General features: G+C 43.2%; 4 protein-coding genes across 7 annotated transcripts; 2 read left to right on the top strand and 2 right to left on the bottom strand.

Annotated features, from left to right (window-relative positions):
• The first annotated feature begins 1,183 nt into the window (after positions 1-1,183).
• Positions 1,184-7,240, top strand: LOC141835754 (sialyltransferase-like protein 5). 4 transcript variants are annotated; one of them, XR_012602418.1, is made up of 13 exons: positions 1,184-1,348; positions 1,439-1,512; positions 3,223-3,309; positions 3,416-3,493; positions 3,557-3,648; positions 3,734-3,935; positions 4,594-4,684; positions 5,034-5,092; positions 5,202-5,350; positions 6,033-6,114; positions 6,199-6,700; positions 6,830-6,940; positions 7,176-7,240. XR_012602418.1 is itself a non-coding variant. In XM_074723132.1 (11 exons), exons 1-11 carry the CDS (start codon positions 1,231-1,233, stop codon positions 6,586-6,588), a joined length of 1,422 nt encoding a protein of 473 aa, XP_074579233.1. In that variant the 5' UTR covers positions 1,184-1,230; the 3' UTR covers positions 6,589-6,729. The 4 variants fall into 4 exon arrangements, 1 of the variants encoding a protein (XP_074579233.1); XR_012602417.1 differs by having other exon boundaries at positions 6,830-7,184; XR_012602419.1 differs by having other exon boundaries at positions 1,288-1,371; positions 6,830-7,184.
• Positions 7,079-9,739, bottom strand: LOC141835753 (G-type lectin S-receptor-like serine/threonine-protein kinase At5g35370). The gene has a single exon (XM_074723129.1). It carries the CDS (start codon positions 9,737-9,739, stop codon positions 7,133-7,135), a length of 2,607 nt encoding a protein of 868 aa, XP_074579230.1. The 3' UTR covers positions 7,079-7,132.
• A 699-nt stretch (positions 9,740-10,438) lies between these two features.
• Positions 10,439-11,681, bottom strand: LOC141836407 (mitochondrial uncoupling protein 5-like). Its single transcript, XM_074723895.1, has one exon. It carries the CDS (start codon positions 11,493-11,495, stop codon positions 10,515-10,517), a length of 981 nt encoding a protein of 326 aa, XP_074579996.1. The 5' UTR covers positions 11,496-11,681; the 3' UTR covers positions 10,439-10,514.
• Positions 11,682-11,922: 241 nt separating this feature from the next.
• On the top strand, positions 11,923-14,947 carry LOC141836536 (bet1-like protein At4g14600). Its single transcript, XM_074724050.1, has 4 exons — positions 11,923-12,046; positions 12,178-12,301; positions 13,466-13,522; positions 14,590-14,947. Exons 1-4 carry the CDS (start codon positions 12,003-12,005, stop codon positions 14,749-14,751), a joined length of 387 nt encoding a protein of 128 aa, XP_074580151.1. The 5' UTR covers positions 11,923-12,002; the 3' UTR covers positions 14,752-14,947.
• Positions 14,948-15,170: the final 223 nt, after the last annotated feature.

Consider the following 15,170-nt stretch of genomic DNA (forward strand, 5'->3'; position numbering starts at 1 on the left):
ACATAATTTTTAATAATTTATTAAAAATAATTTTTCTAAAAATGTCAAATTTGTACAGAAAGATGAAATTTTCTACATATTTTAATTTTAACACTTTAACTAATTTCTATTATATCCATCAAGCCAAAATGGAGAAAGAGTTTGGATTGCCGACTGATCACACTTCTTATTTTTAAAAAGGTAAAATTTGTCATGGATCATGATGAAAGGGTATTGTTTCCACGATCATTTATAAGGAGATAAATAAAGAAGCTATAGTTGATCTATAGTTGATCACGACAGGAGGATATTATTCCCACAATCATCTATGAAAAGATAAATCAAGAAACTATAGTTGATTATGATGACTGATCACACTGATATAGTTGGGAGATGTATCAATCCGATCCTTCTCAAATTTATCCGGCTCCTCCAAATCTAATATTCTATTCTGCAAAAAGGTGGAATCCACCGCACTAGCGGCCCCATACGGTCAGTCTCACAACCATCTGTGAGGAGGTAAATCGAGAAACTATAATTATCACAACGGAGGAGGGTATTACGCAGCTTCGCCGAGATTCAAACTCTTGTCCTATTTCTGCAAATTTGCTCCTTCGTAACAACTCAGTTATGCTCTCGAGAGCAAACTGTGGGTAAATTTTTATAGTGATCGATCCTACCGTTGAAACACCCCATATCAGAAAACCTCCTTAGAAATTTTTTGAAGGCACGATATCACTATATTGATAAAAGTCTATTGTTACTGCCGAAAAACATCTCAACCAACAAATACATGTTGCTAAGATGACTCGAATCAAAACAATACCTCAGTCAACAAATACATATTGCTAAAATGACTCAAATCCGAAACCTCAAACTCACATGGTTACCATAATTACCACATACTTCAACTCCAAATCTAATATTCTAAATCCGTCCTACATAGATGAAAAATTTTGATTAGACTGGATTATTTATCTTCAAAATTAATTCATTGGATTATTAAAAATAAAAATAATAAAATCTTTAATTTTCAAAAGAAATTTAGTAAAATTAGATTCAACAACAATAATAATAATAATAATAATTCACATAAATAATATTTTTATGGGTTCCCTGAAAATCATGCTGTTTTTTTTTAAACAACAACAATAATAATGATAATACACTGCGTGTAGCTTGTAGTGTGGCGGTGAGGGCGGAGTGATCCAACACGATCCCGTCAATTCGATCTCGCCGTCGCGGGGGGAAATGAGAACGGCGAAGAGCAACGCGGCTAGCCGGAAGCCGACCGTCATCGCCATCCTCCTCGCCGCGGCCCTCGTCTTCTCCGCTGTCGTCGTCTCCATCCAGTCCTCCCTCTTCACCGGTGAGCCGCCGCAGGAGAAGCAAGTAATCAACACCTAAGACCTCAATTGCACTCCTTTTTTACCTCTCCGAATCTTTTCGTCTTTCCCAGGAACCCGGATGTCGGTCGCCGACGGCCAGATCCAAATCCTGTCGGATTTTCAGTCCACCCTCCAGCAATGCGTGGTGCGTTTTGTTGATCTTTTTGGATTCTGCTTTTTTTATAGAAAATTTCTCTTATGCAGAGAGATATCTGTACCTCTTTTCTTTGAATTAAAATCGTCTTTTTGTTTTGAGTATGATTGTCCTGTGAAGCAATCTCGAGAGCGGTTATGCAATTTAGTTCCCTTAACGGAAACAAAGGAACATTTTTTAAAAAAAAAATACTTTTAATGGATCCTTTATATTGTTGCTTAAGATGGTATTGGCATGTTGAAAGGCGAGAAAAGTTAAATTGATATACCTGAAGGTGTGAGGAAATGAGAATTGGATGCGTGAGGATAGACGAAATGCAAGGAAACATATAGTTAATTTAACCAAAATTATTTTGGGATATCTAAATACTTTCAATGATATAATCTTGCATAAAATATGGAGGGAGGGGTTCCATTTAGCTGCCCTCAAATAGTTGGGTCGGCACTGAATTTTTCTGGATGATCAAGTTGCTGTGCTCCCTAGCACTCTTACTTTCAACAAATTTCCAGTTTCTCTTGAAGAGGTTCTTGCTGATAAAGATAGGATGCTTTTTGTAAGAGTGACTCATTTCAGAAATTTCCTTTGATTACCCAAGCAAAATGAAGTTTTTCAGGGAAACAGAGAGAAAAAATTTCAACTTGAACAATTATCATGGAAACAATGTAAATAGAAGGAATTGCAAGGGAAACAACTGGTCACGAGGAGATGAAACAAAACTTTTAAATTTCTTCTGAGGCCATGAGGTTTCTTAACTAGCTTAACTTTTGTTGAGTTCAGACTTTGGACATTCATCTATACAGGCAAAACTTGTCATTGTGAATGATCAGGGTTGGAATGTTATTTTTTTAAGGAGAAAAAGAGATGCCAAGTGCCTAACCAATATATTAGTAATACTATTTACAAAGTTTGAACATCTAAGTTATATTACTTGTATGTATTGTGGGGGTAGGGAGATGAGTCAGTGGCATTCTATAGTTCAGTCACTCCACAACAAAGGCATTTAAAATTTTCACTCTTCCCCCAAATCCGATTGTTTGCACTTTTGTTAAAACAGAGCCTAGTTTGATGTATCTTGATACTCTAGATGCCCAATTTCCTTGTGGAAGGTTGATTGTAAGGATTGTACCAATTAACCCAGGTAACAGGGTCTTCTTTGGGAGCAACTTTTGCTAGTCTTGACGAGCAACTTGGTGATGAAGTATTAGATATCCTACTGATATGACCTGATATTTTTAGAAGGTGCGTGTGGGATGTGACACAGTGGCAGAATATCAAGCTTGCGTAGAAATTCCATGATGTGGAGTTTCTTCTTAAGGATGATCAGTTAAGTTCTCTTAAAGTTGTGTAGGAGGAAGTGCATTGATGGCTTTGCTTCTTGTGGAAATAGCCAACTGAACTAAAGTGGAAATACAATTGAAAACACAGGTTGGAATTTTTGTGAAAGAAGTTTTTGCCTAAGTATGGTTTTACCAAAAATTATCTAAACTCAGCTATTTATCTATAGAATGGACTAGCCAATGTTCAACTTGTACTGGTTTAAGTCATTTGGTGTTTTTCTAGAACTGGCGGCCTTAGAACATAGTTTTCAGACATATCTATGACTCTACATCCATTTACACAATTGGTATTTGTTGTTATGCATGAACAAATTTTTGAACTTTAGATATTATAATTATGTTCTAACCATGTGACTTTGTTTAGGCAAGCAGAGGACTTGGGCTTACTGCAGAAGTCATTGACCACTGTAAATTAGTCCTCAAATTTCCTCAAGGCACCAACAGCACCTGGGTTAAAATTTTCAACTATTTGTTCAAATTTAATGTTTTACTTTATCTCGCTTCCATAAGAATTTGTTTTAAAGAAAAATCAGAGTTTGTATTTTTCTACTTTGCAGTATAATGCACAGTTTAAAATTTTTGAGCCACTGGAGTACAAATATGATGTTTGTGAAGCTATCCTTCTCTGGGAACAGGTCAGTTTGCCTTTGTTGCTAGTTTTATTGTGTAGTTTGCACTAAACCCACAAGTTTTGCCAGTATCGTAACATGACCACAGTCTTGACACGGGAATATCTGGATGTTCGACCTGATGGATGGTTTGATTATGCTGCAAAAAGAATTGCACAGTTGTAAGTTGTTATATATCTGAGCTGTTTCTTTGATTTTCTCTTAGATGACTAAATAGGAGGTTCACTATACTTTCTTTGATTTTAGGGGTGCAGATAAATGCTATAATAGGTCACTTTGTGAGGAACATCTTAACTTAATATTACCTGCAAAGCCTCCATTCTATCCTCGCCAGTTCAGAACTTGTGCTGTTGTTGGGAACTCAGGGGACCTCTTAAAGACGGAATTTGGGCAGGAGATTGATGAACATGATGCTGTATTCAGGGATAATGAGGCTCCTGTTAATGAGGTAAATGGTCAATTATTTTCTTTGGTCCATATTCAATATTGTGATAATTTATTTTATGGTCTACAAAATTTCTCGGACTTGTCTACACAATTTCTTGGACTCTAAACTTTTAGTGTTCTAATTACATTCTTATATTTTTTCTGTATTTGGTACCTGATCTTCAGAATGAAAAAGTAACTTCAAGCTTCAGTTTTACCAAATATATTTGCTGAAGAAATTACCTCTTTGAGAACCTAGCATCACTCATGTTTTAGTTTGATTAAGACTCCATTTGTTTCACAAAAAAAAAAGTGCTTAATGCTCCAATAAAAGAAATAGATTTTTAGCTAAAACTGAAAGAGTTAGAGAAAAATGAGTTCCCCTTCTCAAAAGTGAAAATCATGTTCTATAGGCTATAGCTGAGGCACATCTCTTCATCAATATTTTCAGATAAAACCTTGATTATTTATTTATTAATTTAATTACCAATTTATTCATTTTATGTTGATATAACTCTGTGCACTCCATCAGAATCCTAGCTGCTATTTATTGTCAATTCTTTTATCTGAAAGCTTTTTGATTTACTACATCCAATTTTCATCCCTGAAGCAGGGTTTAGAAATTCTTTGTTTTTGGATCTGTCTTCTTTGCTGATTATTTTTGTGTTGCCTTTCTGCAGAAATATGCCAAATATGTTGGACTGAAAAGGGATTTTCGCCTTGTTGTGAGAGGTGCTGCTCGTAACATGGCTGCTATTCTCAATGGATCTTGTAAGATTCTAGCCTTTTTTTGCCTAAAAAAATCTGTAATATACAGAACCTACGATCAATATGTTGTTTCTTATCATGTTTCATAAATCATATTTTAAGATCATTTGAGCAACATGAGAATATTTTTTATAACTTTGAATTGTTCTTTTAGTTTGGAAGGGAACTTTGATGAGCAATCTGCTAGGTGGAAATGGAATCTTGCATGAACTGCATATGTTGTTGATCATTTCTAGATCCTTTAAGTGTTCCTCCTTAGCGTATGCTGTTTGAATGTAGCTGGCTAATAATCTCTTTCCTTCTGCACTCGCATTTATTTTTACTAATACAATATCATGCATGGCGGTTGCAGCTGATGAGGTCCTTATAATCAAGAGTGTAATGCACAGAGACTTCAATGCTATGATAAAGGTGATGCTTCAATGTCGTTGCTCTTCTTTGTGTGGCACTGTCGTTGACAAATTTAAATATTTCATCAAAATCTATAGACTAAAATGTACGTGTTTCATCCAATATTTAGGAACTTCCCAATCCTGTTTATCTTTTCCAAGGTATTGTCCTAAGAAGAGGTGCCAAGGGAACTGGAATGAAGTCTGTGGAATTGGCACTCTCCATGTGTGACATCGTTGATATATATGGTTTCACGGTAGATCCTGGCTACACAGAATGGTCAGTATTTAGTTATTTATCTTTCTCTAGTAGTCTAAGAATGAAACTGAAACCCAACCAGAAATTTCAATAGTATCATCATAATTAGCTTAAAATTATGAATGCAGAAGAGCATCGAGATGTTTTCTGGAGTTTTAACTAACTCATCAACTTATTGGGCATAAGGATTGATCCAAAATGCATAAGCCAGCTCATTCATTTATACCTATAAATCTTCTTTATTAGCCGACAGCTCACCATTTGAGATCAAACTGGTGATCATAGTCTCCCCCTCATTTAAGGCTTGATGTCTCCCAAAGCCTAACTCATAGCCTAGAATTTTCCTTAATCTATGGCATGTGAGCTCCAATGCTGGTCACCTCGTCACGCGTAGCCAATTGTTTCCAACACTTCGTGCCTAGAATTAAATCTGCTCCGATACCAATTATTATGACCTGCTTAGATGAGAAACTGATCCATTAGGTTGTCAAGCCCAACCATTCTTTCAAAATCTTGATGCCCAAGTTGCTAGTCTCTCACAGAGCTTCTTTATCAGCTCAAATTTACTATGTGAAACTAAATTGGGGGTATCACACCTGAATTATAATGTAATGCCAGAATTAACTGCGATCGTTACCCCCCTCCATGGAAGAACTAGAGTATTAATGTTGAACTTCTTTCGCTTTATATTTTCTTGTGGCAGGACACGTTACTTCTCAACCCCTAGGAAGGGGCACAACCCACTGCAAGGAAGGGCTTATTATCAACTTCTTGAATGCCTAGGTGTAAGACTTCTATGTTAATTGTGGATTGTTTCTGCATAAACTTTTTTTGGAGTTCACTAACGTGCCAAATACTTATTCCTGTAGGTCATCAGGATCCATTCCCCCATGAGAGCCAAGAGGAAGCAGGATTGGTCCAACGTGCCGAGCAAAGAACTCATACAAACTGCTCACGCTGCTGCATTGCATTTGAAACAGAAAGAAACTGGCCATGGAGGCGATTTGGGACCACCCTTTGCTAACTGCAAGGTTTGGGGTTATGCGAAACAAGACGGTCCTGTGTCAGGGTCACCGGGCATGGGTGACATGCGCAAGAACTCGAATTACAATAAATGGGAGCTCCTGCCATTCGAGAGCTTGAGAAAGGAAGCTCGAGAACATTATGCACAGATGGGTGGTGTTTCTCTTTACAAGATGGATGGGAACAAACTGGATGATCTTGTCTGTGTAAGGCACACCCCGAAAGCTGAAGCTTAAAGATAAAATAAAAGATCAAGATTCTGCAGGCAAGAGCAGTGAAGAGGGCATTATGCCTTTAACTGGAGATTTGGTGGAGATGGTAGAAGCCTCATGTTCCAAACAAAGCAAGGTGAGAAGTCACAATTTCTCTCTAGAGTCAGTTTTTCCTGTAGGAATCAGTTACTTTTGTAATAAAATTCTTCATACTGTGTATCTGTTTATTCTTTGCACAAGGTATTCATCACTCTGTTTTCTTTAGTGTTTCCATTCTGAGACAAACATGACCCGACCCGAGCCGAACCGATTCAAAGAGAGTCGTCTACGAGCAAGCGAACCATGTCGGCGACGAAGGATGGATTCCAACTTTCAAGTATGGTCACTTCTATACTTAGTTCTAAACGTTCAAGTAGATTCTGTACAGAAGTATTATTAGCACCCTTCATAGATCCATGAAGGTTCTCCATAGAATTAACATCCTGGTTTGTGTAGTATTCTGTTCAAAAAATAAAATAAAAATAAAAATAAAAATAAAAAATAAAAAGGTCAAAATAACGAAGTTTTCTTAACTACTACTGGGGCCCGGAATTGACTCTGCAGCCGTGTAGGTGAGGGGGTCCCTGTCAGACGCGGTGCGATTACCGTCCGCCGGAGAAGATGATCTGATCCCACCACTCGTCACCGGCGGCGAAGGGTCCGCAGATCTCTGGCCGTAAAGCCTCAAGAAGTTGAGCGATTCCACCCTCGGCTTCCCCACCTTCACGTTTCCCTCCAGCATCTCCACCACCATGGGCATCGACGGCCGCAGCCTGGGCTCCTCATGCAAGCAGCAAAGCGCGACCATCACCACCCGCGCCACCTCCTCCTCCCTCACCCGGCCTTCCAACCTCGGGTCCGCCAGTTCCAGGTATCTCTCCTCCTGGTGCCCCTCTAGCGCCGCCAGGGGGAAGTACTCCTCCTCCCCGGCCGACGACTCGCCCGACCAGCTCCCCTGCTGCTGCTCCTCTTCGTTGCCCCTCGACTGGTTCTTTCGTCCCCGCACGATCTCCAGCAGCACTATCCCGAAGCTGTACACGTCCGTCCGGTCGGTGATGGCGGAATTCGTTAGCCACTCCGGCGCTAGGTAGCCCCGGGTTCCCCGCATCGTCGTGAACAATCCAGACTGCTCCGGCGCCAGCAGCTTTGCCAACCCGAAGTCGGAGATCTTGACGTGGCCGCCGTCGTGGAGCAGAATGTTCTCCGGCTTCACGTCGCAGTGGATGATCTTGTGCTCGCACCCGGCGTGGAGGTACGCCAGGCCCCGCGCGGCGCCTACCGCGATCTCCACTCGCTCCTGCCACTCCAGCGCCGGGCCGGGGCCGAACAGCAGGCAGTCCAGCGAGCCCCGATTCATGTACTCGTACACCAGCAACCGCCGGCTCCCCTGCGCGCAGAACCCGCGGAGGCGGACCAGGTTCACATGCCGAATGTTGCCGATGATGGCGATCTCGGTGCAGAACTCCTTCCGGCCATGAAGCCCCACGTTCTCCAGCCGCTTCACCGCCACCTCCGTCCCGTCCTGGAGCTCCCCTTTGTACACCACCCCGAACCCGCCGGAGCCGATCTTGGTCCCAAAGTGCCCGGTCGCCTCCTCCAGCTCCGCATAGGTGAACCTCGTCGGCAGGCTTGGTATCAAGATCTCAATGTCGCCCTCTGAATCATCTCCTTCAGCGCCGCCCAATGCCGCCACCGTCGTCGCCCCTGTTTTCATCCCCTTCGAGCCCGGAGCGGCGCCGCCCCTCTTGCGCCAAATAATCCACGTCGCAACCGATCCAACAACGACAAGGAAAGAGGCCCCAGCGGGCAACAAGATCGCTAGCAAGTGCGTCTTCTTCGAGCGGCCGTTCGAATGATCCGGCGTCGACGATCCAGAAACTAGAGTTTTGATGTAGCCGATGGCAGTCGAATCCTCCAGTGCGTTGCTCTCGAAGAACGAACCGAGCTGGTGTTGCAAGAGAAAGCAAGAGAGCGAAGAGCTTCTGTAGAAGAAGCCCAAACAGGAGCAGCTCCCCGTGCAGAGACTCTGGCACGAGGAGACGTTGCCGCCGGAGGTCGTCGGGCTGGCGAACTTGTTGGCGAAGTACTCGATTCCTCTGTCAAGCGTTGCGTAAGAGATGGTGGAGAGGCTGCCGCAGGAGGCTGAAGAGGGAAGCCGAGATCCGTCGGGTGGCATGCAAACTCCGGAATCGAAAGCCTGGAAGTTGGCCGGACAATTGCAATTGGATGAATTGTTGCCTTCGTAGCAGATGGCAAGAGAAGGGCAGGACTGGGGAAGATCGCAATTGCTTCTTGGCGCCTCGAACTCGTTTCCCAAGATCGTCGAGGAATTGGGGGAGGCGTAGCTGGTGACTTGGAACCCACCGGTGTAGTTCAATTTCAGGATCCGGAATTCCGATCTCGGCAGGAAGATCTCGAAGACGACCTCTCCCCCGGGGGAGAACAAGTAGAGGCCAGTCGCGTTGGTGGCCATGGAGGCGACCTCGGCGTTGGACTCCTTGAACGTCCGGACGTCGGTGGAGAGGCTCCAGTATCGCTGGCTGCCCTTCCAGGTCATCACGGCATCGCCGGAGGTGACGACGAAGGCGTAATCCCCCTCCGAGAAGTTTGTGCTGGAAACAGACGCTGTGAGTGGTGAACCCACGGGGAGGATTTGGCCGGAGAGGAGGGTGTCGGTGGGATGATCGAACGACTGCCAGAGGGTGGCGTTCGCGGCGTCGAGGAGGAGGAGGTTTCCGGAATCGAGGAGGCGGAGGGCGCGCACCGCGAAGGAGAGAGCTCGGGTGGTCCATACGACGGTGCTGTCGGGGAGAGCGACGGAGAGGCCGTGGCTGGAGAGGGCGACGACGCCGTCCGAGGGGATGGAGGCGTTGCGGTTGGCCGACCAGACGACGCTGCCGGTGGCGGAGTGGAGGATGGAGAGGTGGAAGCTGGAGTTCTGCGTGCTGGGATCGGCGATGCTGAGGGAGAAGACGGCGGCGGGCGAGTTGAGGAAGACGCCGCCGGAGTCACTGAAGTTGAAATAGGAGGCAGTGAAGTTGGGATAGAGGAACTCTGTGGCTACTGCGGCGGCGAGGGAGGCGCGGGGGACGACGACGACGAGGACGACGAGGAGGAGCAGAGAGGTCGTCGGCATTTGGGATGCGGACGTTGACTTTGATGAGAGTCAGAAATCTAAAAGCATATGGATTTTTTAAAAGCTTTTATTTAATTAATTAATAAAAATATTTTAATCTAATTTTTTTCTTTTTCTTCAACAAAGGTGGAATAATTTCTAGCTTGCAAATTAATTTATACTTTGGTTTTCATCATCGCCCATCTTTTTTGACTTGCAACTTATCAGAAAGTCTAAGAAAGAAAATTAAAAAGAATGCATCGTCATAATTTTCAATGGCAAATTTTCTTCTTTAACAATCAATAAAAATTAAAAGTGTGTAGTAATAGGCTTCTTAACAACTCACAATCATCTTTCATCATCAATAAAATTCTTGTCTAAAATATTACACTACCATGTCCTAATTAAATCATGCCTTAATGTAGATTTATCTTACCTATGCTTATTTTTTTTCCATTTTCTTATCGAACTTATTTAAATTTATTTATTAAAATTTTTATTCAGTTCAAGCTCAAGTAGAACTAAAATTTTATTAAAAAACATTTTAGAACTAGAATTCTAAGGTTTTATCCTTCTTTATAGTGAGTTTTTGTTTAATTTGATACTTGTTATCATTGGCTCTGATCCGCCCAATGCCAAACTCAAGCATAATCTCACTAGATCATGTTGAAGAACAATAAATTGATAAAAAAGATTTTTTTAAAAGAAAAATGTGTTTGTCTTCTTCAATAAATGGATACAAAATTGTATAACATTTCTTGTTCGTCATCATCGGCAATCAGCCGCCGTTTTGGCTTCAGAATTCCTTGAGGAGTTTGCGCACCTGCTCGAGCGTGACGAAGAGGACGACGGTGAAGGGGCCCTGGCGAGACACGGTGGGGACGAAGCCCTTGTACAGGGCCATGGGCCCTTCCGCCTTCACCGTCTTCAGGGCGCAGTCCATCGCTCCGGCGTACGGCGCCGCCGCACCCTTCTCCACCTTCATGTTCATCACCCGCGTCTTGATCACGTCCACCGGGTTGGACGCCGCGGCCGCCACCAGTCCCGCCGCGAAGCTCGCGGCCACGTGCGTCCCCAGCCCGTCCGCGCCCGCGCCGCGGCGCCGCAGGATGGCCTCCTTCGCCTGGTCGTACGTCGCCAGCTGCGACGCCGTCACGATCATCGCGCGGTTCACCGTCAGAGACGACCCGCGCCACAGGCTCGCCACGCCCTCCTGCCTCGCCATCCGCGCGATGGCGTCGAGGACGCTCTTGTAGTTGCGGCGCTCGGAGGGAGGAAGGCGCCCGTCGGCCTGCATCCGGACCATGGCCACGTCGGCGGGGTTGCCCACCACGGCTCCAATCCCGCCGGCGAAGAGGCCGGCCGCGACCTTGCGATGGAGCGGGAGCGACCCGGCGCCGTCGTTACCAGACCCACTCCACTTCCTCTTCAGCATGTCGTAGAGCCCCATCCGAGTGGTAGAGTACAGCGTCTGCCGGAGGACGGTCGCGGAGACGCCGGAGAAGAGCGCGGCAGCGCCCTCAGTGCGAAGGATCTGCACGCCCACCGCGATCGGCCCGGGACGCCGCGGCGGCGGGAGCGGGGCCGGGTGGTGGTGAGGCAGAGTGGCGACCCCTGCGGTGCCATGGAGAGCGACGACGGGGCGGAGGCCCGAGACTGCCGGGCTAACGTACTCCCCCTGGAGCTGCATCCGGACCTTGACAAGGTCGAGCGGGTGGGTGGAGCACCCTGCAACAACGGAAGCGACGCCACCTTCCACAAAGCCTTTGAACCCCATCTCTCACCCCCCAAGATCGCAGCTTTAGGCCAAAGAGGTGGACAGGAAGAAGCTACAACAATGTCTCGAGTGCCTTGCGAGGAAGGCGGCGGCTTCAGCCATTTATAGAAAGGGAGGGAGGAGGAAGAAGGAACGGATTCCGGATTCCTTCTTCCTCCGTTGCCACCTGCTCAGTCTGTTCTTCACGCGCGGATTTCATTAGGGTTTCGTATCTTTGCGGCGGAAGGCAGCCACGAGCCCTTGATCTATGATCGGACGGTCCCTACGCAGCGAAGGGTTCCGCGAAAGATTCGCGGCACGCGTCGTCGATTTGCGGCCGCCAGGCACGGGCGGATCCTGGCCGTCCGTGAGTTGGGTATGAAAAATAGTAAATAGTAGTCGATTGGTTCCGAGCCACGCGCAGCGCACGTGACTGCCGTTTTTTTCCCTAAATCGTAAAAACTATTATGAATTTATTTATTTGTAAATTTATCGATCGGCGAGGGAATTCTCCGTCGCCACGCCGCCATGGCGCATCCCCTCTACGGCGCTTCAGGTCCTCTGCGATCGAGGTACTCGATGGCCTCCTACATCGATTCCTTTGTTTTTTTTCCCTTCGAGAATTTTGTTTCGTTCTAGTTTTTTGTTGTTTTGTTGTTCTTTTTTGTGAAAAAATCGGTTTTTGTGTGTGTTGGGATCTCAGGGAAGGGCTCTTCGCGCGTCCAGCTGCTTCTTCGGACGAGATTCAATTGCGGATCGACCCGATGCATGGGGATTTGGATGAGGAGATCAGTGGGCTTTACGGGAAGGTCCGGCAGTTGAAAGGGGTGCGTTTTCCTCCTCTTTATTTCGTTTCATTCTTGTCTATTTTTACGATTGGGGTTCAATTGTTGGAACTTGAATCAAGAAGCATCGGGGAGAAAAGGATCAAGATGAGGGTTTTTGTGTGAATTGAAGTCTGATGCGCCATTTTATTTAGGGTTTAGGAGAATAAAGCGAACGAAATCGATCTTCTTGTGAAATTCACGTTTTATTTTTAAGAAAATCAAAACGACTGTGGTAGTGTCATTATCATGTCCTTGTGCACTCTTCCTTTCAATCGTTGGTATAACTTTGTGAAGATACAAGCTTTATGCTGCCCTTGATGAATAAAGTGTCTATCCAAACTCTATAATTACACCAACTTTTTCTTTTTTTGTGATATGGATCTTTAGTCAAAGAGGACACAACAATGATTTTGTATTTAAAGAGAGTGTTTTTCTTGGTGGTCATACTCTACTGAACATATACATAAAAAAATGGAAAGTAATGATTTATCAAAGTGGATTGCTCATAAACTAAAAAATTGAACAAATCCGTATGACAAAATGGTGAAAGATTAAGCTAGTATGGTAGTTCCTTGTTCAAATTTAATTGTGCAATTCGTTATTTTTTTGGCAACAGGGAAGCATTACGCTTCGTCATGTTGGCTACAACAAATAGTTACTCTCGATGCCTTGTGAATTGGTTGCATGAATTTTATTCTGGCTTTGAATTACTTTCTATATGTAAGGCTATGTCACTAGAAATTAACAACCTAGCCTTGAAATCTACTTATTTATGAGGGGTACATGCTATTAGTTTCCATACAGAAATTTTGGATAAACAGTTTCAATTGTCTTTCAATTCATTAGGGCTTGTAGAAATGCTACTAAGCGGTAAGATTAATCAAGAGTTGTACTTGGTCTTTACATACTTGAATAATGGAATGGTGTCTACTCTCATAAGCAAGATAAGGGTTGTTCTTGCGCTTAATGCACACCAACATATTGTGACATGATGAGAGTTTTGGTCTCCTCTCATAAACAATAAATACAATCTGAAAATGGTGATACTTAAAGGTGATCATAATCATTAAGAAACCTTGTTATCTTTTTCCTTAGTTTCTTGTACTACTTATTGTGTTTTTTTTTTAATGCCACTAATTGTTCCCCTTGCAATTCATGTTACAGGTAGCTCAAGAAATAGAGTCAGAAGCAAAGTTTCAAAATGACTTCATAACTCAATTGGTAATTTCCATTGTCATTTCTGAGTTTACACTCTTACATGCTTCAAACATTTGCCAAGTTAATGTGGAAACTTCATCTGTCATTACTATTTTCCGTAACTCAAAAGCTTTCTCTTCAATACTGTAGTTCCATTACATTCATCCTTTTTTTTGTCCTTTCACTTTCAGAAACTTTAAGAAGTCAGATGACTGTTTGCGGAACGCTCTGGGGTGAACACCTAGGTGTTGGAAACCAGGCAAGGCCCCTCTAGAGCATCTTAATTCTTGTTGGAAAGATGACTTCAAAACAAGGCTTCTCTAGGTTTGAACCTCACTAGAAGCCTCATGCGACCACTTAAGCATGTGTACTTGAATGCCCCATAGTCACTAAAGATGAGTAGGCGAATTCAACTAAATGGGAAGGATCCTATGTGATTTACAAAGTATCAGATGGTGGATCCTACAAGAATAGAGAAATTCCAATGCCTCCAGTTGGAAAATACTATTAAAAAAGAGGAATGGATGTGCCCTATATAGCCCCTCTGATCATCAAAATACCTCAATACAAGAGTAAAACAGAGAGAAAGCTGGATCTCGTTTTTTTATCAAGTCCCGCAAACAAAATTTGTGAGTCGCATTGTCGGAAAATACCACCAAGATATTGGCCAAAAGTTTAGGGACACTGCCACTTGTAAAAACATCAGGATGTTAGCCACAGCATCCTTTAACATACTTTTGGAAGGAAAAAAACAAAAACACAAACAAAACAAATATCTTCAAGAATTTATGTTGATTTAGCAACAGATGAAAAAAGGTTCAAGTGAGTAGAACACTCCCATGTTTTGGTTGCATGATTGATTTACTTGTGGTTTGCTAAGTCAGCCATTATACTGGTTTCTCATGCAAAGATTTTTGTTCTAAAAAGGCATCAATTCTACAGGAACAATGTTGGATGCACAATTTGAGTCTTGCATGTGCTTTTATAATTAGGCTAACATAACAAACATTTTTACATATTTATGTATTTTACTTCTTTACTTGTAGACTATAAATTTGAATGCTTCTCATGAATCTGTGGATGTTAAACAGCAAATGACCTTAACTGCTGCCCAGGCTGGGGTGAAGAACAACATGAGAAGGCTGAATAAGAGCATCATCCAAAAGGGTTCAAATCATGTATTCCATGTGATTCTGTTTGCACTTTTTTGTTTCTTCATCGTCTATTTTTGGTCGAAGATCTCGCGAAGATGAAGGGATTACCATGCAAGAGGGTGCGACCAGATGAATCTTCTGATTCTCAACGTGCCTGTTATAGATGCTTGATCCTTTTAATCAAATGATTAAAGTAGCTAACCCAATCTATCTTGCTGCAATGTATATGACTGCCCATTGTGATGATACTTGCTAATGTAATTTTCTATTGTAGTAATTTGTGTTTCTTTTTTTTTTTTTTTTGCCATTTCTTGAAAATTTTCTGCCAGAAGCGTGAGCTCATGGAATGATTGAAACAGGGGTGATGCCAATGACTCATTTGAGAAAAATAAACCCCAAAATAAGCACACTCTCTATTGATCAAGATATATTTTTTTTGTCATTGATGAAGTTTGAAAAATTTATGATATTGGATTTATCTACTCTTTTAGATTTATTTGGGATGAGTTGGATATTTA

This window comes from Curcuma longa, chromosome 10 (genome assembly GCF_044706935.1).
Source record: "Curcuma longa cultivar G26 ecotype Majalengka, Jawa Barat chromosome 10, ITB_CL_G26_1.1, whole genome shotgun sequence".
NCBI lineage: Eukaryota > Viridiplantae > Streptophyta > Magnoliopsida > Zingiberales > Zingiberaceae > Curcuma > Curcuma longa.